Source organism: Emydura macquarii, unplaced genomic scaffold (genome assembly GCF_026122565.2).
Source record: "Emydura macquarii macquarii isolate MOO-44397 ecotype Brisbane River unplaced genomic scaffold, CSIRO-AGI_Emac_v2 contig_2372, whole genome shotgun sequence".
Lineage (NCBI taxonomy): Eukaryota > Metazoa > Chordata > Testudines > Chelidae > Emydura > Emydura macquarii.
The window spans coordinates 523,164-549,728 of record NW_027132509.1 but is presented as its reverse complement, the minus strand read 5'-3'; the positions used below and the strand labels follow the sequence as shown (position 1 = coordinate 549,728).

Here is a 26,565-nt window from a genome sequence, read left to right as displayed (position 1 = left end):
ATATTGTAAAGGGCCTTTAACGTTATGTCTACACTGCAATAGACAGACTCGGGGTCGGGGCTGTTAATTGTGGGGCAGAAGTTTGGGTTCCAGCTGTAGCCTGAGCTCTGGGACCCTCCCACCTCACAGGGTCCTAGAGCCTGAGCTTCTAAACCACAATTAAACAGCCCCTTAGCCCATGCCTCATGAGCCTGAGTCAGCTGGCCCAGGCCAGCCACAGGTTTTTAACTGCAGTGTCAACATACCCAAAGAGTACAGTAGGAATGACACAGAGGAGTAAGTAATCATAAACAGGGACTTGGGGAACCTCAGCCAAACACTTTTCCAGAGTTAGGAGGAAAGCAGATAGAGCAAATCTGACTTTGAAATTTCCACACCAGAGGTGCTCCAGCATTTTATACTGAGTCCAGCCATTACACTGTTGTTGGGGAACATCTTTTGGGCCCTTAGTACTTTGAGTCAAAGAAACCAGGCCTTGCTCATTTTAGTGCAAAAACTAAAGGAGGAGGTGGGGGAGGGGGCTAAAATACTGTAAGGGGGCTCAGGAAATACAGTACCAGTTACAGTCGAAAGGAGTTACTATTCCAAAAGGGAGGAGCAGAGATGGCAGGAAATCCCTGCTTCCTTTGGTTTTCTGGGTAATTAGTGGTAGAGAAGTATAAGGCATTGTTCATTTGACTGCAAAATAACATTTTCTGCTTACCATTTTTTCTTCCTTGGCAGGTGGACTTCGAAGGAAAAAACACAGAGGAGCAAAGAGAATATCCACAATTCCTATAATTGTCATAAGCCATGGAAATCCAATTGCCTTGGCAATGGCACCGCCAGCAGAGGGACCTTTGGGAAATAAAAAGCTCTTTCTAACCACTGCAAAATATTTATGATAATCACTTTAGACAAAAATATTTTTAAATACACAATTCATGATCTTAAAAATCTATTTAAGCAAAATAAATATGCATTGAAAATTCATGTTTAAGCACAAAATGATGTTGGGTGCCTGTCCACTGAAGTAACTGGAGATCCTGCATTGGTTTCAGTGGGCACGGGATCAGAACGCTAGTGCACTGTTCTTGCACCACAGTAAGTAGTAAATAGGCTAGGCACAAGGTTCCATGGCGCAGTGCACTGAAGGGAAAACGATGGAATACTTTCCTTCCCCCACCCAGGCACAGGAGAAGCCACTGCTTTAGCTTGAGGTACCACAATGCCCTCATGCTGGGAACCTATCTTCCTGGGCTGGTGCCTGCCTGCCCTTCCCCAAATACCCTAACCAGCACTGATGCATCCTGTGCATCATGCAGCACCATGGCATATAGGGGCTGTGGAATCTCCATATAGGCTGCCTGCATTGTTCCCCCAGCAACCTAATGCAGCAGAGTCACACCAGGTTTGCAGTTTATAGAGCCTTTAGTGCTCTTGGTATTTCCCCAAAAACCTTTTTTAGTTTCTCTTTTCACTTTTATTAAATTTATTACAAACGGGAGAAAATTAAGCCCTTACCTAATGCAAACCCCATGCAGAAGGCAACATCAGCTATTGCATACACACTACCATAGACTGAAACATGACGCAGATCTACAAGGTAGCCCATAATTGGCATCATCGAAGAATCCACCATTCCTGATTAAGAAGATAGGGGGAAAATTGTATTTTATGAAACAGCTTTCATTTTTCTCTCAATATATCAGCCTCCTACGATCTAAAAAGATGTAAATGAAACTAGAAGAATTGTTAAGCTACAGAAACTTTAATAACCTATTCCTATAGAAAACAAACTATTCAGTCCATGCTTATACATCTTTGCTTATGGCTATGAGCATAAAGGATTGTACTAGTTTCAAGTCTGTCATTATTATTGTGCTGTACTTTATTTCACAATGAATGATTTGTGAGCTGTTTTTACTGTGAGTGAGAAAGCCGCATGAGCTATCTATCAGATCAAAAAGCTGCATGGTATTAATGGTTTATAAACATTACTGTAATTTCTATACTTACTTAAAGTCCTTTGTGTTTGCAGACACTTCAGAATACCTGCTGAATATCAAATTACTAAACTATCTGTCAAGCCTTGATCCTTGTAATCATTAAAAAACCCACTCAAGTTTCACTGCATGGCCCATTGTAAGCCAGCCTGTTCATGTGTACTGTGACAAGAGGGCACATATATGTGTGCTAGGGAATTACACTGGATCAGCAGTAAGTCGAGTGCTTGCTTCTGTGTAAATGGTAAAAGTAAAAAAAAAAAAAAAAAAAAAAGTAAAGTGCTGGCGTGGGGTGGTTGTTTTGTTTTGTGTTTTTAACAGTGCATTGCTAGAATTCTGAAAATACAATCTAGATTACGGGACATCTTAAAACATCCATTGAGGTCAATGAAATTACTTTCAGGTAACGGAGATCAGAATCTAGCCCAGTTGCTGAAAGTCTAAGTTGAACACTCTTGAGTGTAGGCCTTAAAACCATTGCTAGTCTGACGAATTTGTATCATAGTGTAGCGTTCGTTGGGTGTTGCCCATTCAGCATGGAAACAAAAGAATCTTGTATGTAATTTTATAGTAATGTTATTTTTCTAAATAAACAGAAAAATATGTACATACAGATAACTTTACTTACCGATGGCAAACCCCACCCCAAAATTTGGTGCTATGAGCCCATATATGTTTTTGGCAAATGGTACCTGCAAATTAAATTTCAGAGGTTTAAGTATATCACATGTTGCTAATGGGATCATTGTCTTTTTCTCAAATAAATCCTCAAAACAATTGATTTAACTCTTTAGTATGGCAGCATTGAGCAGTTTGTACAGAAATACAAATTAAAACTTTGGTCATTGTTTCGCATGATTGTGTCATAACATTAAATACTTATCGCATTTAATTACAGCAAAGCATACAATGGTAAGCTGTTGATTAGGAGACAATTCTAAGAACTTATGGTTCATATTCTTCAACTCATTGATCACCTCCTGCAAAACAATAAGCACCCCCTTGAAGGCAATGTTAATTGAAGGGCTCAAGACTGGGCCCTAGAGCCAATTAACAAACTGATGTTTAAAAATGTATCATAAGGTAGAAACTTAAATAAATTCTCGTGACCAAAATACATACTCAAAACTAATATATACATTTTTGAGTTGAGTTGAATTTTTAGTTTGTTCTGCTGACATGTCAACTTTTACTCACACATAAAATGCTTAGTCCCACGATTATCATCCCAAGGAGAGCACAAAGCCACCTATCAAAGAAGAAACATTCTCTTAGACATAAGCAAATGCAGATTTGTTAGAAATGGTCTGGAATTTTTCAATGCTATTTCTAAAGTAATAGTGCAGGGTTATGTAACCAAATAAGTAACATGATTTATTTAAATGAACTAATATCTATTATCTAGTCAAATCTAATGATTTCTATTATCAAGTAATTGCCTGAGGAAAAACTGGAAATGCTATATGAATATGCTGAAGGAGTGTGTTTTTTTAATTAAGCATACCTTCCAATTTTGTGTGCAAGTACCCCAAAAATATTAGTTCCAATAAGATAAGAGATACTAGCTGGAAGGAAAGCAACGCCTGGAAAATATGAACAAAACATTTTATCAGCAATGATTTCAGTGAAGTGTTAGAAAAACTAATAAGTTCAGACACAGCAATTGTGATTAGAACAAATCTAATGGAATCTTGGAGCCTGGACGAAAGCATTAAATATCCGGTTTGTTCCAGCCCTTTCATGGAATCTAACAAGATTATCCATCAAATACAATACCATTGTGAGGCCTTCAGAAAAGAGTATTTCAATATCAGATATAAGAATCTCTGTATATGTGTGAGAAAAACAGCAAAATTATATTCACAATAAATATAATAAACTTTGGGCCAAATCATGGCCCATTCTGCATGCAACTGCAAGGGGTCAAAAGGTGCAAGGGGGTGCCTCCCTTCTACTTCTTCATACCAAAATGCCTTACTGCTGCTTCCGACAGGCAGGGGACTGCCATCTTTACAGAGCTGCTACATCACCCGCTTCTGCAGATGCGCTGAAAGAGGCAGGAGAGTTGCACCTTGACGCTGCCCCTTCAGTGTACCCAGTAGTGTAGCTAGCCTGGTGAGCACACATTGCAACAGGCATAGACCTGTCACACTTGACTGCCTCCCTGGAGCAGCAGGGACAACAGAAGGGAAACTGACTTCACAAGTCCAAATCTCCCTCCCGGGATGCTCCAGGAGCACTGCAAAAATGCCTCTTACTAGAGGTGAGATCATAATGCCAGAGCTTAGCCCTCTGTTAGGCAGGAATTAAAGTTTAAGAGTACATCTCAGTAACTTAAAGGTAAAAAAAAAAAAATCTTAAAAGAATACTACACTTTTAGAAAGCTAATATATTCGGAGTTAAAGTTAAACTTAAAAGAGAAAATCAATCATCAGAGTAATCTCACGTAATTTGCAGTTAAGGTCACCCAAGCAACTTTAACTTTGACCCTGGAATAACAGCAGCCTCCTATTTCCCCTCAAACCTGCTTTATAAGATATGTTATTTTTGATCAAAGACTTTGTCTAAAGGCTTGAGAAGTCCACGGACTATGACTGGAATCTTGAATTCGTACCAGGTATTTGTTACAAGGTGATCTGGGACTTTAAGGGGTTCAAGTGTGTGTGGTGATTCCAGCCCACCTCCCCTGCATCACATGACAGAAAGCAGGTGACTGAGAACCAGGCCTGCTGGGAAAGATAAGAGGAAGGAAGCCTGTCCTCAGTAAGAGGGGAAAACTGATAGAAATAGTATTATATTGGTACGGTCTCCTAAAATAGAGCTGAGGAGTAATGTTTTCCTGGTAAAGGACCTTGGTGAAGTTTGTGCATGGAAGAAGCCAGGAAAAGAATCAGAGAAAAAGGCACTGTAGGACTTGTATCTGGGAACCAGTGGAACAGGACAGCTGGGCTCAGGGAAGGTGATTGCTCCCAATTCAGGGTCCCAAGAACTGTAGTAGGGAGGACATGAGCTGCCCATGGTACCACCTGGAGAGGCAATGAGGAAAATGCTGTGCTGAGGAGAAGACCATTGAGCTGTGCAGAGGGCTACCGGACGCCTCGTTTTTGTTTTGAACACTCTTAGTTTGCCCTGGAATGGAATGACTCTTGCTTTAGTCCTCCAGCTCAACACCAGTCACCAACAATCCCAGATCAACTGAGGCCTTAAGTAACAAGCTGAGGTAGTGGGGTCATTCTGATGTTGGATAAGGTAAGTTGCTGTGTTGTTACTATAAGGATGAAGTGAAATTAATGTCCCATCTCCATCTTTTTTTTTTTTTCCCCAAGAGTTTTAAAAAGTCCAGTCTCTGGCTGCAGTCACACATGAGGAATATGCTGGACTTTGCACATACTGTGAGTGGGGTACTGAACAGGAACCAGCAAGCAGTGTTCTTAAACTCATATTTGAGTCTGATAGTTAAGGGCTAGACTGTCACTCTCCTTCTAACCCTGAATGAGAAGTGGTGTGCAACTGCCCTGCTCCAAGAGCAGTCCAGAAGCCAGTTCCCTGCATCTCTATTCCAGAGCAAGGGGGTGGAGTAATTTGCTGCTGACTCATAGTAGTAGATTACTCCCCTCTCTGCATCAACTCAGCTTCACCCTTCTCTGCCCACTGCTTGCACAAGGGGGCAGTAACAGCTTTATAGAGCCTGCTCTCCCCACTGCACCAGCAAAACGGAGCTGGGGGAGTGAAGGGGAAATCTTGAGTTCCCTGGGTAAGTGCCCAGGGCTTTCTGACTCTATAGCACTCACATGAAAAACAAAAGTTAGTAATGTCATGCTGTCAGCCTAGGAGGCGTGTGTGGGTAGATATACTAGGTCTGTATCTAATGGCACTCTGATAACTCATGACAAGTGGCATCGTGAATGGGAGTGAAAATGATGTTCACCTAAGTGGACACTTGCACAACATCTCTTTCTGAAGGATGTACAGCCATAGACACCAGAGCTGCTATCAGATGGGTAAAGTGTCCTAGTTTTTGTGATTACTGAAGGGATGGATCTGTCTGTTATGGAACAGTAGGGCTGCTCAGTGTCTGTGGTCTTCCCAGGACACTGCTACAGGATAAAGTTAGGATGGTTTGTATGCCTAACTGCCTTTTCACACACTCAGATCTTGGAGTGTCTTAGTCATGATGTTCAGAGTGAAGGTTAAACATGTCTATTGGATGTATATTTTTAACTGTAATGTTTGTGTAAGACATATCAGGAATTTGGGGATAAACTGGAAAGAGTAAGAAGACATTTGGGTGGGGGTTGTCCTTTGCACTGAAGAAGGCAAGTGGAGGAGGTGGATGGAGGCACAAATTGCTGAACCGTTGCCCCTTGAATGCAGCCCCACCAAAAACACAACTTTCAGGCCTCATGCAAGGATTAGGATCTACAGCTGTCCTTCAACACCAGGGAGTGCACTGAAGGGTGCACATTGTTCAAAGGGGTGGGGAGAAGGAAGAGCCATGGCACAGTCCCCTTTCTGAGCCGCAAACAGAACTGGCGAGGAATACCAGGGGAGGCAGTTTCCCTATATACCAGACAGCTCAGGGAGAGAATTGTGCCTCAGTAAAATGTAGCCTTTCTCCCAGGCTCCCTTTGGGGCAGCTGAAAAAACAAGAAAAATGTTCCATGTTAATCTGAATGACACACTCCTACAGCTGAAACACTGAAAGCTCCATGGGATTCCCTTTGCAATATCTTGCCTGTGTCTTTTGTATCATTTTCAGTATCACTAGGCTTGGAACAAATAAGGAAACAGAATATTTCATTGGCTGGGGAATATTGCAGATGTATAGTACTCTAATTTCATCTGGTAGTTGTTGCTTTTAATGTCTACAGCAGTTATTGCCTTGGTAGTTAAGCACTTTAAATAAACAAACAGAACTTTAAAAAAACAAGGATGCACAAAAAGTAAATCAACTAGTAAATGGAAATGAATGTACTTAGTATTGTCTGGAGGTGACCAGAGTCTGACTCTACTGGTCTGTCACAGGGGAGAAAGGCAAGGATTCTTAATTGACAGCCTTGACACCAGACATGGAGTATTGTACTACAGAGTACAGTAGACGATTTCCTATCAGAGAGAGACTAAGCAGCAGGTGGGCTGCTGCTTTCTATGCTATTTGGAGCTTCCAAATGGACAACAAATACTTGAACTGGTTTTGGAAGCAAACAGGAAGACAGTACAGAGATTCAAGTACAGGTGCTATGTATTTATGCTGGCCCTCCCCATTCGGGAGGGGGGCAGCTGCACTCTGCACTGGCTGGACGTTCCAGGGGGACGTGGATTGCCCTAAGGGGTGCACAATACAATAGTACAGCCTGGATGGAAAAGTGTGAATGAAAGTCTGCATCAGAGAGAAATGTCTGCAGTCTCCTAGCCATTCAGAGGTGATGATAGACAGTATTGGTGGCCTATAATGTTTGGGACTCCAGGAGCAACAAAGAGCTAATAGGATCCCAAGGCTGCAAACTATGTTGGCTAAAGTCAGATATGTGTTTGTAATAGACTGTACAGACATCACCTCTGACCTATTCATCTAGATCATTGTTTCTCATTGTTGCAGGTTGGTGACTCTTTATTCCAAGTCAAATACCTTTTATGACTCCCTTCTGTTTTTACTTACTTTGATAATTAATGTATCAATTATAACAATAAGCCTATACCCATAACATAATTTGTGTGTGTGTTTTGAGAAGCTGACAGAGAATACTCGCTGGACAAGGGTGTGCAGGAGTGGGAGAGTGAGAGATTTCTTTGCTTTAGATACAATTTTCAGCATCTCACAACCTCCTTGATTTATCTTTGGTGACCCATTGACTGAGAAACACTTGTCGGCATAGGGAAATAGCTAGAGCAGTATTACTTGTGTCTTATCCAGGTTGAGTGATAATCAGCTCTTCATCCAGATCCCTATCTCTTTGAGACACTGTGAGACTACAGAATCTGGGTTCGAGGAAAAGGAGCACACTGAGATTACATGGGGAATAACTGGGATTATATTGACTATCCATTATTTCTCTCAGATTTTTGTGTGGTGAAAAATGCTGGGCTTTTATTCCTGCCTATGTTTGTGCAAATATATGACTAAAGTGTAACATTTATTTGTTACCCATAATATTAATTATATAATGATCATAGCACCTAAACGCCCTGGTCATGCTCAGGCCTCACTACGCTAGGCTCTGTATTAATGCATAGAAAGACCCAGCCCCCACCCTAAAGAATTAACAATTTAAGGGTCTGAACATTCCCTGTGCTCCTCTTGGGCCCGGGATTCACCACCCACGTGGAGCTGATTCCAGAACTGGAGCCTAATTTAAGACACACTTTTTACATTTTAAACAAGAAAAGGGAAATGGAGAGAGAGGATGAGGCTAACAGTATTGCATTCGTGCTGTTTCTTAGGCAAATGCTGTACACAACTTCTTGGTTCTGAATCATTAATTTTTAAAATATGAACTGTCATCTAATGCCAAGGGCCCCAACATTGAACTCTCATCAGCTGTTGCGACATACCTAATATTAATTGGCTGACCCCTTGTAGATGTCACAACAAAAGGGGACCTTAAGGAAAAACCTGAAGGAGGAGATTCTATTGTTCTTATGGAGCTGTTCAGAGACAGCCTTCCATGTACAAGAGGCAATGACAACTTACTAGTACCTTTAAACATTCACTGGTATCCCAAGCAATGGAGCTTCCAACATAGCCTGTGATATTACCTTTCAAGGGATAATAAACTTCACTATGAAGAAGCTTTTTTCCCCCCATTAATTCTATTCCATTAGTCCTAGTTATGCCCCCTTGTACAAGGCTAAGTAATTCCTTTCTATCCTTTTGTTTGTTCTGGTATTTTTACATTCTTCAAATATCTGTAGATAGCTGAGGTGAGGGTCCTGGTAACTGTCAAAGGCCAATTAGGAAAGGATAGAAGATTTGAAGCAATTCTATCACTCCAGATTATTCTCTAAACTCTCTCCTATTTCTAATAATAAAGAACTAAAAACTGATGGTCTTGTTCCAATGCAATCTCATCATGGCCATATGCTGCCCCATGATTTGATGTCACTTTATACAGCCAAAAACTCATACTGGCCTTTATATATGGCCTTCATATAACAAACTCATATTTCAATGCTCTTTGCTATCACATCTAGATTTCTCTTGACATTATTGCTCCCCGGGTTTCTTTTTCCCATTGAATATCTGCAGTTTGGATTAGCTTTCCCCAGATATACTCATGGCATTTTTTGTTGTTGGTTCCCCCGCCAAGGATGCATCCTCTTTTATTTCCCAACCTTACGTCTAACTTCCATATAATAGAAGTAGAGGGATGCAGAACTGTTGCTGTGAATTTATTGTTCGATTTACCTCTTTTGCAACTAAAGAGGCAAGCGTATCACTAGCCTGACAATTCAATGCAGGCCATGCCTAGCATTCTAGTCAATCATTTCACAATCAAGTAAATCAGAGTGGTATGTGTTCAAACAATTCACTTAAAGTACACCACAGTCTCTCCTCTGGATCCAACACAGCTTATATTTTCTTACCTATATAATTCTCTTTGGTGTTAATAAACACAATTTAGAGAGAATTTTTAGCAGCAGCAACATATGACTAAAACCAACTCCCAGCGTACAATGAAAAATGTGCCATTTTTATGTATAATAAATGCATACCATTACCCTAGTCTTGCTTTGAGCTGAATTTATACATCATTACACTTGCTATAGGAGGACTTTAAATTTACAAAAATTTGTACTGAGCTTAGCTAAGACTTGCAGTTAGCTATGTAAGGCAATGGGTAAGCTGTGAAGTACTGAATCACCAGTTTTACCTTTTCTAATTTGTATGGAGTATAAAACTAACTGATCCAAATCAGGATTTTTGAAGGAACTGCAAGATCATACTTCAAACAATTAGACTCTAAATCATATAAAATTCATCTTTTTCAAACCCTCCAGTTCAGGAGGCCTTTCAACTGCTAAGGCCATCAAACCAGACAAAACACAATGGAATCAATTGCTTTTATCATTATGGGGTAAAACTAGTATTAATTAAAATGGATATTCTCCTCCAAACAACCTTTATTCAAATAGGATGTTTTCAAACTTCATTTCCTTGACATCAGTAATATTACATTCTGGTTGAGGGAGGCGGATAAACAAGCAGCTTTCCACTAGATGGATTCTGTTTTCTTCTCTAAGGGAAGCTTTAAAAATCTCCAATTTTATACATTAATACTCTTACATTACAGCATAGAACTCTTTATCATGGTTGATGGTTTGGCAATCTTTTAATTATTCATGTCTAATTCCATTGTGGCTTCCTGAGGGTGCTTTTTTTAGAACTAAAGTTTGCATGTCATCTGTGGTGATGACCTACAATAATACAATTATGAGTGAATAATATTGTTTGTAGATAATAATATTTGGAATAATTACAACATCTCTTTAATGTTATCCTTCAGCTACTGTTACGTGCTCAATGTTAACTCCAGTTTAACAAAATTTGGTTAGAAAATTTTCCTTTTTTAATTAAAATGTTACATTCACACTAAAGAAGAAACACAAAGAATGTTACTATATGATAATTCAAATAATGTGATGATACATACTTTCAACTTCTTAAAATATTAACTTTATGGGCAAGATTAAGCTGTAAACGCTGACTGCTTTACCCCACTTTGAAGCAGCACAAAGTAATTAGATTGTACTAACCAGTTTCCGCCTCCAGCTACATGCACATGCTCGCACATCTTTCTACAATATCTTCTATACGCATTCACTTCCCCTCCCACTTTCTAAATAGATCTGGTTCATGAAATCACTTGACTTTCAATGGTGTGATAGGGGAATCTGACTAATCATTTTACCCTTCTCAGACATGCAAACAACTGTCAAACACAGCATGCTCTACAGAAAGCAAACTAGCCCAGATAAATATTTGGATTCATAAGAGCTAGCCATGACTGCTGAAAAAATCAAAATATTTGTCAATTTGATGGCTGCCCAAACAATTCTAGAATTATTTCTAAGGGATGCTTTCAAACAAAGAGCATAAGCAATACAAGAATGCAACATTTAAAACAAAACTACGATTGCAATGGTTAGTCATTTGAAGTGCTGTATCCTTCTAGCTATTAAATGAATCAACTGGCCCTTACACACAAGTTTGTACAGCTTGCCTGTGGTGATATTTGCTTGGACCCATCTATCAAATTAAATACAGTTTTCAAAATCTGAATGTACCAAAGAGAGAAGGAGAGGAAAAGCAAGCATTTCCTAATTTTAAACAAAGTCTTTAAAATGGTCTGGAGAAATAAAAATGAATTGATAAATCAATCCACATAGTTAATCCCCTCCTAACGTAACTCCATTTGAAAGGATTTAAATAAAATAATTTAAAAGAAAAGAAGAACAATTGTGTAATGAATATGTTTGCTGCCATCATATTGTTCACTCTGCTTGTATACTCTATCTGTTTTTCTGTCTTGTCTACTTGGACATTGAGGCAAGATAGAATAAGAGACAATGTCTTTACAGTGCTAATTATAATAGAGTCCATTCCATTCTCTGTTTGTAGTCATAGTGTAATAAACATGATAAATTAGACCAGGAGATAGGATGGGATAAAGAAAAGCCAACTGTATTAAAAATAACACAAGATAGTGCTATATATGCTCATAACGTGCCCTAAACACAGGAGCACGAAGGAGCACTGTGTCTGGCACATGGGCAGACTCTTCACTGTCAAATACTTTGCTTTTTGGTGGAGTCTTTTTCATCCCAAAGGCAAAGAACTTGGGGTGAAATCCTGGCTCCACTGATCTTAATTACACAATTCCCATTGACCACACTAGGGCCAGGATTTTGTCCTGTCTCTTAAGAAGTATTATGAGCTCCACTGAGAAGCCCTTTGACAGAGATGATTTAATAATAATAGAAGAGGATGAAATCTTTCAGACTCAGGGAAATCCTCCCAACTCTCCCTTCAATTTCGTTGTAGAATTTTAACAAGAGATTAGGGCTCCTTCAGCATTACTGCAGTGAACTGACAGTTCTGGGATGTGTACATAAGTGTGTGTATTATATACAGTGCAGCCAGTACGGCACTGTACTGCCAGCCCCAACCATTCAAAACTATGAATTGAGTGCCCACCAAACTGTCATATTGGCTTAAATCATGAGACTCCAATAAAAAATAATCTTGGGGTTCTTTTTATTTGTCTTCTGGGTGTTGAGTGTTTATGATGCATTCGGGACACATTTTCATACTTTTCTCTGTAATCACAAGATCTAGAAACATTATTTTTTTTAAATGAAAGTTGAGATTTTTATATACTCACTGGTCTCCAGGAGCTGGGGCTTCAAGTCAAACATCAAATATTGCAACACTCATACTAAAATCATGAGAGCTGGCAACACTGGCAACATCTATCATGCCTATAGATAGACTTGGAAGGATTAAGTTTTTACCGGCAAATGTCAATAAACATTGATTTCACTATATATACACAAAATGATGAAAAAATATTTGTCGATGATTGAAATTTACAGATAGGGTAAGTAAGAAAAATGCTGCATGAATTTTTTAGAGGTTGATTTAAGGCTGAAACATCAACATATGACAGATTGTGTGTTTTAACAGTTATGAATCTCATTTTCTATTCTCATTAAATAATTGTCTGACCCTCCATAATTTCCCACAATTTAACTGAATAAAAATAAACATGCTTAAATAAATAAAAAATCTATAATCCATTGAAATTATAAATAATACACACATGGCAGAATTCAGTTTTTATCACTCACATACAGACAGTATGTAAGAATGTGTACATAATTACACAACTGAGTATGTTGTTGACCAAAAGACTTCTGATAAAATAATCATCTTGCCATCTATCATCAAAGCACCCAAGGAGACCATTGCTAACAAAACCAGAACTGGAACAGCCTCCGGCTACAATATATTAGAATCAAATAAAACATATTGCACTGTACTTTACCAAGTTGCCATTTTCTTGAACACATGGTCTCCATCATCCAGATGGGCAATGCTGGTTCCAGCATAGCAATAGCCATGTTTGCAAAGCAGATTGATCCTTAAAGAGAGAGGAGAAGGTGAGGGAAGGAAACGTGGGGATTATATCACTTGAACATTATCACACCAAAAGCTGAACAGTGAAGGGCAGTATTTATAAAAACAATGTGCTCTTTATAGCCCTATTTGTCATACACCTAATATTGATTTAAAGGGCCGAGTGGGAAGGACCATTTTAAGCCTCTAACTTCTTATTTATTTCAGTTCTCCAAGGAATTGTACAATAAAGGTTAAGCTATTTTCATAATGGGGTGGGGGGAGACAAAGATTTCAGTGATCTTGGTGACATTTAGACAGTACACTAGGTCTGACTTGTACAAACGATAAGCTATAACTATAATCTTTTGGTCTTTACGTCTGTTCTCTTGGGGCTAAATCCTAGCCCTACTGTTTACGAGGCATGGCCTTTGACCCCATTCCCCAAGATATTTGAGGATGATTAAGAGGAGGCACTGTGTCTCCCCCCTGCCCCAGTGTCTTCCTGGCTCAGAACTATGGGGACATCCTACCTCCCACTATCAGCCACAGAGCGCCTTAAAGGAGATCTATCCCTTAAAGCAAAAAGGAGCTATGACCCTGGGGGAAAGGCAGATGTCCGCTGGTGCGCCTGCCCCCCTCCCCTCTCGGATATTGGGGAGGATAGAATGTCAGTCTCCTCCTTCTTCATCAGCATCCTGCTCACTGCCAGAAAAGAAGTAAGTTTTTATTAAAACTCAGGGGGCCCATCTTGTTGGTCCCACTCTCCCACTGCAGCAGCTCAGCAAAAGCTGCAGTAAACTTTGCAGGCCCGGCACAGAGAAGGAGAGGGTCCAAGTTCCATTGAGGGCTTCTATAGGAAGCAGGGTGTTTGTTATTATGGGTTATCCACGCCTCGAGAGGCTCAATGAATCCCAGCTATACCGCAGATGCAAGGATCTTTCTTCTCCAACCCCAACATTCCAAGGACGGGTTAAGCCTCTCCACAAAGCCAGCATGTGTGTGCACAAGAGACTAGTGACACCCCTGATCCCAAGTAAGAGAAGACCAGAACTTGGCCTCTTGCAAACGTGGCGCTCCCTGTGGTCTCTAATATTTTGAAGTGTAGCTGTGAATGAACTGGCTCCATTCAGTTTAGTGCTGATGAAAGCTGCCCCCTTATCAAAAATATTCTACAGCAGTGTTTCTCAATTGGTGTTCCGTGGAACCCTGGGGTTCCGCGAGCAGCTGTTCTCCATGCTGCCGATCAGCTGTTCCCCGCGCCGCTGTTCTCCACGCCGCCCGCACCATCAAAAAAGGGAAGATGTCCCGGATTTTTCGGCGGAGGGTATGGAGTGTAAGTGTAATTTAACTGAGAAACGACCTAGTTGTTTGTGTTAATAGTTTGGGGGGTTCCACAATTATTCATAGAGTTCAAAAGGGTTCCGTGGCCAAATTTAATTGAGAAACACTGTTCTACAGTAATATTCCATAGTGCTGTCATAGCACGGTGCAAGCTACAGTGTTTTTTTTAACCATTGCTATGCAACGTTATAGCATTTTGTATAAGGGATGAACTTACAGCCTTGGAGATGTAATTCCTTTATGCTCAAAGGAGATCTAGTGCCGGCAGTGGTATTTCAAACATCACCACACTGTCTTACAATATGCCTCAGCTACAGCCAAGGGAAATATTTTGTGAAGTTTAACATGCTGTACATGTTGAATTCAGGGAGCCAGAAGGACACCTAGTTTCTTCCCAAATTTCTCAATCACATTTATCTGCATCTTCACCAAATTTTTCCTGGTGTATATTTTGTTACATGGTTGAAGTCCCAAGGCATCTTTTTCCGATTCTCTGACTAAATGAACCTACCCCATTTGCTCAAGAAAACCTCCAGCTTCTGCAGGTTATGGGGCAAGAGCAGGACAGTGAGAGAGGTATATGCCTGTCTGCTGATCCACCATAAAGTGAGCTTCAATTATGGCTTCTAAACCTTGTTGTAACCAGTACCCTTAGGTATGTAATCCTCAAGTATTTCTTTCTAATAGTCACAGTCTTGGACTGATATTCAGAAACATTCAAGTGTCTCTACAGTAGTTTACCAGTCAATTTTTACTTTTAAAAACTCAGGTCTAATTTGTCTTAGGTCATGGAGAAATTATTTCTCCCAGAAGAAACCTCTCATCACACAGTTCAGCACAAAATGAGCACCACTGTCATTCTTTGTTCAAAAATGCCAAGATGTATTAGACTGCACATCTAAGACCCCTAAGACAAACTTGTAGACTCACTACCCATATATTCCTGGGGCAAGCAGCAATGGCTAAAGTAAACTTTCCACTATATTTTGTTCTCCTGAAACCTTCAAATGTCTATGAGCAGTTCCAATTAAATACACAAGAATGCCCTGTCCAAAATCAGAAGTCAAATGAGCCTGAAAGAGCACCTTGATGCTGGAAAAGCACTTCATCTCATACAAAATACAGCTGGAGGAATGAATTCTATTTTAGAATCAAAGATGAGCTCAAATAACCAAATTCTTATCCAGGTCTTAATAAACTTACCCCAAAATAGAGTGTAAAAACCCAGATGATAAAGGAATTGAGTCCATTTCCCTAACAATACATGACAGAAAATGTCTCCAAGGTTTGCCACAACCCAGCATCTGTAACAACTTTGTAATTATTATGATTGTGGTGCTTCATATCTTTATTTCTCAGGCAACTAGGACATATTCCAACACAAAACTAGGAGTCTGAGCTGGTATTCTGCAAGACCTAGTAAATATTTATATGCCAACTTACTGAGCCCCCTCTAGGAGGCAGATAATAAACTTTTGTTCTCAGTATTTCTCTAGAGTACTGAACTGAGTTGTTTCATGAGGTGAGATCCATATTTGAAGGGGACATGTGTCACATTGTTTCTGGATTATCTCCAGTTGGGAGAACTACAGGCTGCCATCATTCAGTTGGACCCTGGCTTCTCATGATAATAAATATATAATAATAAAATCAAGTAAGGGACATTGGTGGAGACTATTAATGCCCTCCTAAAAGAAACTTTCCTCAAATGGAAAATTGTCAGACTCCTGCTCAAGGAATCAAGGAACCACATCCTGATAACGTTTTGTTGTGGTATTTCACTTATTCTGGTTTTAGAACAGGTTATTTAAGGCAGTTTGACTTTGTCAAGGCATCTTCATCCACCTGGAGTGTTCAGGTTTCTTTCAATAAGGGGTTTAGATCTGGATATGATACAGGGATTGCACTGCTCTTGTTGGTTGATCTCTCCCAAGCAATGACAAAAATTCAGACATCCATGGATGTTTCGTTGACATCTATCAGTAGCCATTGATATCATTGACCATAATGCTTGTATGCCTGACTGCAGACCATCTGGTAGATGGATGGTCCCAGTCTTTTGCTTCTGACAGACATACCAGAAGATAGTGTCTTATTTGCTTTTTTCACACACACCTCTTCCTCCTTCAGGGCTTTCACACAATAAGACTCCAATCCGTCATCCTTAAATGTGCTATGTACTGTCCATGTGTGAAAGCTACTGGAGGAAATATTGAAGCAGTTCAACCTGCGATGTCACCAGTATTTGGATGACACGCAATTCTGTCCTTCATTAAACCCTAGTGGTATAGACTGTTCATGATTTCCTAGTTGCTTACCAAAAGTGGGATTCAAAATAGAATGAGCTGGCTAAGGCTTTAATCCAGACAAGATGGAAATGTTGTCTGAAGAAAGCATCATGATTGAGCGGATCTGCCAAACTCACATCAATTAGGTGTGCACTGCCAGGGTACTTCTCGCCACCAAAGCCCACCCGGAATTTCAGAAGCAAATCAGGACACAGAATTGCCTTTTTTTCACTTTTATTTGGCATAAAATTGTGACCACTTCTCTCTGTGGGCCCCATCATAGTTATCTCTGCCTTTATGATCTCCAGACTGAACTGTTTCCATGCATTCAACATTGAACTTGAAGATCATTCAAATGTTAAAGCCCTGTCGCAGAGCTGGTCATAAGGGCCATATTGTATCAGTGCTCCAATGACTGCATTGGCAACCTATTTGCTGTGACGCTCATTGGAATGGAAGCATTGAACCCACCAGCACCAAGGAATGATAACTGAATATACACAGTATAAAGGAATAAGTTATGGAGGGTGCGGGGAAGCTTTCCATGTTTCAGCTTAAACTGTGTTGGATGTAAACCAAGTCACAAGAAGCACCTCTTAGAAATATCAAGAGATCTTTTCATAGAGCCTCTTCTTTCAGATGAGCCAAACTAGTTAGAAAAATGCAGATACCTTTGACTATAAATTAGACAACCCCAAATCAGAATTTGACCCACACACAGAGACCCTGGCGCCTGAATTATAACTATGAAACTAACACCTCCAAAATGAGAATGCAGAAGATATTTTAAAAGTGCCAATTCATTTATAACTCCTAAAATGCTCAAGGCTTTTACTTGTGGTTAGCAAGGCTTCCCAGTGTGTTTGCCAAGGTAGGTAGTTCTGACTTACAAATCTGTCGTACTCTAAGTTTCCTGTACATTTGAAAGCCTGACAGTTCCCAGTAGGCTCACAATGAAGAGTGGCATCCCCATCCAATCCCCTAGAATAACATCCGCAGAGAAAAGGAAAATTCAAACTTATTTGAGTCTAAGGCTTGGCCTGCACTTAATAGTTAGGCCAACAAAGCTACATCAGCCAGAGGTGCGCTTCCTGTGGGAAACATTAATCAAATCAATAATACCTGTAATAGCAAATGACCTTTACCATTTGACCCTGAGCTGCTTGTGAGCAGGCATCTTTCCCCAAACCCTATAAACATAGTTCATTCCTTAAGTAAAATCCAAACTCTCACCCTTTCTTAATGAAAACAAAGTTCATCTTAATCCTTTTCTCCAGGCTTGGATGCTCTGATAAATCTTCCCTTACAACTGATCAGCCACATGCTGGATCCTCCTTCTCCCCAGACAGCCACACTTCTCATATATCAAGGTGATGCAACTCTCCACTTGACTCAAGGTTCACCTATGCTGCACATGAGGCTGTGAACAGCAGTTCATATAGACATGCTCTGGTACCCCTGGGTATGCTCTTGCTTATGTAGCTAGTACAGAGGCCCACACTGTGGTGTCCTCGCTTCTATTTTTCGTGAGCTAGTTAGAGTGCAGCTAACCCAAGTATGTCTACACAAGCTACCATTCATAATCCTGGTTGCAATGTAGACCTACCCTCAGTGAGTCAGCAGAATTCACTTAACCCCTTCCCAGCAAGACCAACACCTGTTAACAGGTTGGAGTGTTTCCAGCCTGCCCGTCTGTTGCACATCCATTAGAGTTCTCCTTATTGCAAAGCTTTATCCCAGTAAATAAAAGGCTTTGAAAAAGAGTTAAGTATGAGTTTAGCTGACCAGAAGTGTGTACTAACATAAGCCTAACTACTATAAGTATTTTTCCTGCAAGTTTCTCAGGTGCATGTTTTACATAATCCTAGGCAGCGATGGATGTGAACCAAAATCTCTGCTCTCTGAACTTCCCAAAGTCTGATCTGAATCCAAGACTTGCATCTTGAGCCCATCTGAACTTTCATGCATTATTTTGTTCCTGGAATCTTCTTTTAAATTAAGATTGCAAATAATTGAGATTCATTGGTAGAAAGTTATTTGTAATCAGGGCCAGATAAGGCAGTCTGGGATTCAAGGTACAGCTAAAAAGCACAGTCAGAATTAAACTATACAAGAATTTAACCATACCTGCTGCAATAATGATGTAGGGATCTCTCAAGAGGGTCAATAATGGTGTTCCTTTTTGACTCTGTCAAACAAAATATAAAACCTCATGGTTAGGAAGGGCAAAATATCACCCATTACATAAAGTGTGTGGTTTTTGGTGGTACTTACTTCTGGTTGTGCTCTGGATGGTTGTAGAATAAATAACTGAACAGCTGCAAAAAGAAATCAATGCAGTAGCTGCTGTTTAAGATGGTGGCTATACTTCATCGTAAAAATGAATGAATGACTTAAATATAATTATGAATCTTAATATTTACTGACCTCCATCTAACAGAGCTAATGCTGCCAACACCAGGAAAGGTGCTGTCTTTCCCACAAACTCATACATCACACTCCCAAAAGGTGGACCCACTGGGGAGAAAAACAAGGAAAATGTTCATGGTCCTTTTTCTTTTAAGATTTCAATAAACTGTGCTTTTGGGGGGACCAATTCTCTTTAACACTGAAATTCAGTGCCCAAATTCCCATTCCATTTTAGTGGCCATTAATTAAAATAACCAAAGTGCTGTAACTCAGTATGAGGAACATATTGAGATTTATATATATAATAAAATTTCCCAGGGATTGTTGTCTGCAGTCTACAAACATTGCCCAAACAAGAAAGGTCAAGCATGAGCCACATCCCACTTGCTTTACTCATACAATCAGGGCCATTCATTTCCATAGTACTACCTATGTGATTAAGGCAAGTAAGAATGCTAGAAACCTGACAAAAGGTCAAAGGTACTCATGAGAAGGAGTACAGTAGAAATACTGATCTTGGAGCCTATTCATGCAGCAGCCAGAAAGATATTTTTTTGCCATTCACGTTAATTGGAACAGGATGGTCCCAAACCTTTGGCAGATCTCTGTTCAACTCTTGGATTTAAAGATAAATTTATGTGGATGAGAACATGGTCCATAGTGTTTGTATTTCTAACTTCAAAGTCTTTTCCAAACAAACTGCAGCTGCACCGCTTAAAAACCGCTTACGTAACTGAGAATGAACAATAATATCTCTGGATGTTAATCACTGTTCTCCAGCACACAGTTAAGAGGAGGCATTCTGAATCAGAGAAGATGATTGGTGACAGACTTTGAAAGACAGAAGATTTATCTTCGTTTAGCAAAATGTATCTGTATATGAAATTTATTTAAACTTTTTAACACTATTTTTAGTGTGCATTGTTAACTTAATCTGGAGATAGGATTTTGTCATCTTATTTCATAGAAGGGAGCTACCCAGTAGAATCTCCTATAGCATCCATACACTATAGCTGTGCATTCTGTGGTTTTTGGATTGTGGTTTTTGGGATTGTTGTTTGTTTGTTTGTTTGTTTATTTTTTGTTTTTGTTCCCATGAATATTTCATCTCACTGACCTAATACTCCCATAGCCAATCCTCCTAATGCAATTCCCATTGCATTGCCTCTCTCTTCATCATCCGTATAAACACTGGCCAGCATCCCCATCCCTAAAATTAAAAAGAAAAACAAACTAGGCAGTTCTTTGTACAACTTATTTTCATCACTCACCAGTTTATTGAATATTAGAGAAATGTGACATTAGATTTTACCCTCCAAGTTAACTCCCACTAAAGTTAAAGGAAATCTTGCCAGCATAGATGGCTTGTAAGGTTATGCCTCATTATATATGCCATTACACACACAAAAACAACAATAAAAGAACATTATTAACTTTGCAAAATGTAGTATTGTTTGGAAATACCAGAACTAAGGCTGCTTATGCAACCTTACTTTGGACCCCTTTTGTGTATTCATTATGACAGTCACTAATTACATGATCATACTACTTTTTTCCCTACCTCATTTAGTGCACAGAATGGACAGTTCCAGTTTGAATTCATCTTTCTTAAACACGGGGGGACTAGAACTACACACAATATTCCAGATCAGGTCTCACCAGCGCCTTGTATAACAGCACTAACACCTCCCTATCTGTACTGTAAATACCTCGCCTGATGCATCCTAGGACTGCATTAACTTTTTTCACGGCCACATCACATTGGCAGCTCATAGTCATCCTGTGATCAACCAAAATGCCCAGTGCTTCTCCTCCTCTGTCATTTCCAACTGATGCGTCCCCAGCTTATAGCAAAAATTCTTATTAGTCCCTAAGTGCATGACCTTGCACTTTCCACTATTAAATTTCATCCTATTTCTATTACTCCAGTTTACAAGGTGATCCAGATCTTCCTGTATGTCCCAATCCTTCTCTGTATTGGCAATACCTCCCAACTTTATGTCATCTGCAAACTTTATTGGCACAAAAAGTGGGAATGTGCTAAGGTCAGTAATAAAAAGGTTCAATAAGATTTGGTCCCAAGACTGATCCCTGAGGAACTCCACTAGTAACCTCCCTCCAGCCTGACAGTTCACCTTTCAGTATGAGCAGTTGTTGTCTCCCCTTTAACCAATTCCTTATCCACCTTTCAATTTTTATATTAATCCATCTTTTCCAATTTAACTAATAATTCCCCATGTGGAACTGTATCAAATGCCTTACTGAAATCTAGGTAAATTAGATCCACTGCATTCCCATTGTCTTAAAAATATCTGTTATCTTCTCAAAGAAGGAGATCTGCAGTTGCAAGAAAGTCATGCTCCAGTCGAGTGCATATGGAGTCTTCATAGAATTTAGCTGCTAACCTCTTAATAAGTCTTTTGATAATCGTATGTGTACTGCAATTTTGCAAAGACTTAACTTGGCTAAATTTGGGTAGATGGCAAACGGTACATCCCTGACACAAAGGCCACTGACTGCCAAATTTCAAGTCCCTGTTCCAAAGCCTGGGGTCTCCAGAGCTTTTTAGTTAAAAATAGGTTGATGACAGAAAATTTTTTTTAACATAGGCAAAAACAATGTGTGTTTTTTTTCCCCCTAGCCTCATTCTCATTCAGAGCCTCATTCTCTGATGCAAAATTTCCCTCCCCTCCCCTCTCACCCCAAAAAAGTTCAGTCAGAGGCGGACTCCCATCTTAGAAATCTCAGCCCAAACAGTTAGTTTGGCAAAGTTTTATAATCATCTGAAAATAAGGTCTTATATTGGGAAGTGGCAAGCTACCAGCCTTCATTGCAGACATCCATTCTTGATGCCCTTTTACACTGATAAAAAGAGTTTAAAGAAACTAAAGATATTTGTGCACAAGTACCAAAAAAAGCATAGATCTTTTAGTCTTCTACAGTAATGTGACCCAAATACCAAAACATTTTGAAGTGACATTTCTCTGAGATACTTTCAGCCAACCTCTTGCACATAAAGTAAAATGAATTTAATTGAATTTTACATTAATTATTGAAACTGCCAGACAAAATACACAATTAAGGAAATGACTGTCACTAGAATGACAGGCTAAAATACAGTTAATTTAATCTATCAAATACACTTGCATTCTTACCAGCCACAGAAGAACATGAAGAACCCACGCCTTGCAGAGATCTTGCTATGAACAGTAATGTATAGCTTCCCGAAAAGGCAAACACTGCAGAAAAGGCCGAGGTAGATTTTTTTAAAAAATGAGATTAAATCTAATAAGGTTAAAAAGTTAAAAATATTTTAACAATCATGAAAACACCATTCAATTTAGCCAAGTGTTTTCTGTCACTGTTGTCACTTTCAGTGCTAACAATGTTATTTTTTCTTATTACATTTAGATTTGTCAGTGTTGAATCCTTTCTCCACATCTAAGACTCCTGGTAACAAAGAACACCACAAAAAAATGTATACAAGGTATCTTTACTAATTACTAGGGGTTGGAGTATGCCCTAGTCTAATGAAACTGTTCCCACCTTCACCCCATCTCCCTGCATTGCTGCCTTAGCATAGTCCAGTTTGCAGCTGCAGGCATGGGGAGAGCAGGGGCTGCACCCCAGATGTTCCTTCTGACAAGTGTGCAAAGAGAGGCTTAGCAATGGCTCTGCTCTGCTCCCCACTTTGTTCTGCCTCTCCTCGTTGGCTGGACGTACAGAGCCTGTAAGGACTCTAGCAACTTACGGCTCCTCCTAACGGGAGCACCAGAGAAATGGTATCTGTGAGGCACAGTGCTTTCCAGTGCTGCCCCTTACATAAGGTTGTACCAAAAGGCACTAACCGCTAGGGTATTGCACCTGATCCTACACTCTACTCTGGAAAGACTCCACACTGACATTTAGTGCCACTTGTTCCTGAAAACCAGGAACATTCCCTTTTCAGGGCCTGTCCGTTCGCTGTCAGTTTTACAAAAGCAGCAAGTTGGCCACTTGAAGGAGTCCTCAGCTAGCTGAGCTGGTGAAGCTGACAACTTGCTGACTGAACACACATGAGCCTCAGGTACCTCCTCTCACCCAGTCTGCCATCAGATGGCACCCCGCTCTCCTCCCCTGAGCTTGCACAAGCTCTTGAACCTGCCCTCACGTGCCCGTAAGGCAGGATTCTGTTCTCTCACCAGTTTTACATTGGTAGAACTCCACTGACTTTGATGGAGTTACTGATGATTTGTGCTGGTGTGAGTAGTCTAATCCACAGGGTGCCAGAAAAGGAGAGTGAGTTTCCCAGATGAAGAAAAGGAGTGGTCACTCTTTTCTCCTAATCTCCCATCCACACCTACTGGTGCCCACCTAAACCACTCCAGACAGGCATTTAAATCCCACCAGCACCAACTTCCACCTATAACAGGCATCCCAATATTTTATCCCCCCAACATCATCAATATCCCCCCAACATCATCAAAAATTCTTCTGAGAGAGTCAGGACTGCCGGATCATTTACAAAAAATCAGTATCCACATCAAAGTATACAAAAAACAGACACTTACTAATTGTTGACACAAACATGATGCAGAAGCCAGCAAACATTGGAATCTGGTAGCCTATTCTGGAAAACAAAGTCAACACAAATATCTTTAAGAATGGTACTCTTTCCTGCACACTTTAAAACAGGTTTGTTCAGGTAAATTCTTTGCTGAAGGCAAAGGGCGACTGCTTTTATGTGTTAAGAAAATTGCAAAAACTTGGCTGCTTGGTTTGTGGGTTTTGAATTTGAATCAATTTATGCTGGGCCCCATGATTAGAATTGTCTGTGGTATAGATACATACCTTCTCACTCAATAGATTATATTCTGGGTCAGAAATCCCAAATTACTTGCCCTTTATAATTGGCCTAACTCTGCTATATTTATATCCTCCACAATCCCGGCGGGGCTTCAGAAGGTTTGCATGGGGTGTAAGCCTGGCAGAATTTCGCTCTGCATATTGAACTCTGAAATAGTCTACTAATGTTTCACTGTTGGTTAAGAAACTTTTCTATTCTTATCTATACACTGAAACTAGAGTTCGAAGAGCACATAGAACAGTCCCACTAAGTGCAATGAGAGATGGTCAGGTCAGTATCTGGGAAAAATTTCCATTGACTTTATCAGGCAGTTTTGGCTTCAGGAATAAGAACATAGCTGGTCAAAACTCTTCACTGGCAATGTTTTTCTGCAAAAAAAAATTGGATTTTAAATCAAAATGAGTATTTCCATGGGACATGAGCCTCAAATGTATTTGTAAAGAAATCCTTTAAGGGCTCCAAATATTCAGGGTGCTGATTGGAATAGTCATTCAGCACTGCTTAAGAAACAATGACTTGCAAGGATCAGCCCTTAAATTGGTAGGCTTGACCAGTTTAGCACTGTAAGCAAAACAGTGTAAGAATTTCACTTGTAGAACTTTTGTTCCTATTAATGTTTTATTAAATCTTTTTAATATATAAAGAAAAACCAAACATAATGACCTATACATAAACTTCTCATAATGTTAACCATTTGCTACGTAACCTTAACTCTACTTGAAACATTTGATTATATATATAATATGAATAGTTTATTACAAATAATTGATTTATATTTTCAGTTTACAAAAAAAATTGCTTGTAAAAATCTAGATAGTTTTAAATCTTATTCTGCCTTATCCTTTTATGTACAGACAAACTGATTATTTTTAAATAAAATAAGGAACAGAAGCAAACTTCAGAAAAGGGGGAAGAGACAAGGAGGGAAGGAAGTGGGCAAAGAAGAGAGGAAGGTGATAGGGAGGAGGGGGCATGCATTTAATAGAATCATTCAGCTACTGTAGAACTTTCAGCTTATGTGTTTTTCCTTTAAGTAATAGGATGCTACTGAGTTATATGGACTAAATGGCATGGTCCTGTTTTAAACAAAACTCTAATTGTTAATGGGAATCTTCCTTAATTAAAGACTGCAGAAAATACAGAAAGGCATATGTTGCACTCACTCACTCACATGCAGAACTCCCATTAGTATCAGTAGGAGTTCTGTGTATGCAAGAAATATAGAATATGAAATAGAAATTTGCAATGGGGATTGGAGACAAGTGTTTTACCTTAAAAGCTTATTAAAAATAATATGGCACAATTATTTAGGCATGAAGATGACAATTAAAGCAAATGGGTTAGTCTTGTGGTTCGGTAAATAGACTGGACTCAGAAGATGTGAGTTCAATTTCTGGTTCTGCCACAGGCTTCCTGTGTTACTTTGAACAAGTCACTTAATCTCTCTCTGCCTGTTTTCCCATCTGAGAAATGAGGATAATGCTCCCTTCTTCTCTCTCTTGTCTACTTTTCACGGCATACAGCATTTCTTACTATGTGCAATTACCAAGCACTGTGCAATGAGATCTCTGGGAATGTGACAAGTTATAAAGGTACTCTGGTATGTTGCTGGGCTTCTCCCTATCACCAAGCTGATCTGGGCAGGGGAAGGTTGTGTCCCCTCCCTCCTTTCCCAGCTGAGTGAAACTAGAAAGATTCAGATGGCTATTAGCCATTAGTCTGAAATTTTGAGCTTGCGTTTCTGGAAATAAAGCAAGTCCTGAAGAAAGGTATTTGAAGAAACCTGAGGTTCAGACTTTATTTTTCTATTCCAATCTGGTGGTCTGAACACCATCTTGCATGGTGATACTGCAGTAAGGAAAAGGTAAGGAAAGGGAATAGAAGAGAAGAGAAAGAAAGCCATATATAAGAAGCCAACATTAGTTGTTCTAAGAAAAACACCTTTGGATAGTCAGTGAAGTGATAATGCCTGTCAATAACGGCTCCACAGGTATGCCCCGATGGACAATGATCAGAATTGAAGGAGAGACCAGAATCTCCACTGCAAGTAAGGAAATCCCAAAAATCTATCATTCATGATTGTATGGCTGTGATGAAGCAGACTGATGCTGACGTAAGTGCACTGAATTCAAATTCTGTTATTTGTACGAAGGTACATGCCAAGATGACTCCCACATTCATGCTGAAGTCCCCAAGGCCTTCTACACCAGCTTAAAGAACTCAGCTGTAACATCCCCCAGATGCCCTAGTAGGCGAAACCAAGAGAAGAGATACTAACTTAGGATCCAATCCTACAGCCTTGAAGCAGGTCAAACCCAACTTGACTGCAGGATCAAGCCCTTACTTCACTGTCTTTAAGTAATCTTTCTTATCATGGAATCCTGTAGAGTGAAGGCATTAAGGAAACCTAAGTGTTGGATCCCACTGCCACTGAAGAACTCCAACATTTTATATAGTGTTTTTCATCCCTAGAGCTTAGAACATTTTACAAAGATGAATAAGCATTATTATTATTCCTGCTTTATCATAGGGAAACTGAAGCAGAAAGAGAGAAAGTGACTTGCACCATAGTCAGAG

The 26,565-nt window shown here is 39.7% G+C and overlaps 1 protein-coding gene across 2 annotated transcripts in view; it reads right to left on the bottom strand.

Moving 5' to 3' along the window:
• Nucleotides 1–26,565, bottom strand: part of SLC18A2 (solute carrier family 18 member A2) — a 45,850-nt gene that overhangs the window by 6,944 nt on the left and 12,341 nt on the right. For both annotated transcript variants that reach the window (XM_067561285.1, XM_067561286.1), the window contains exons 3-14: nt 23,693–23,751; nt 22,298–22,381; nt 20,260–20,352; nt 19,161–19,250; nt 19,008–19,051; nt 18,861–18,921; nt 13,031–13,126; nt 3,490–3,568; nt 3,183–3,234; nt 2,614–2,677; nt 1,504–1,623; nt 704–837 (exon numbers count right to left, since the gene is read on the bottom strand). In XM_067561285.1, coding sequence (XP_067417386.1) covers nt 704–837; nt 1,504–1,623; nt 2,614–2,677; nt 3,183–3,234; nt 3,490–3,568; nt 13,031–13,126; nt 18,861–18,921; nt 19,008–19,051; nt 19,161–19,250; nt 20,260–20,352; nt 22,298–22,381; nt 23,693–23,751 — 976 coding nt within the window. The remainder of the gene's footprint in view (nt 1–703; nt 838–1,503; nt 1,624–2,613; nt 2,678–3,182; nt 3,235–3,489; nt 3,569–13,030; nt 13,127–18,860; nt 18,922–19,007; nt 19,052–19,160; nt 19,251–20,259; nt 20,353–22,297; nt 22,382–23,692; nt 23,752–26,565) is intronic.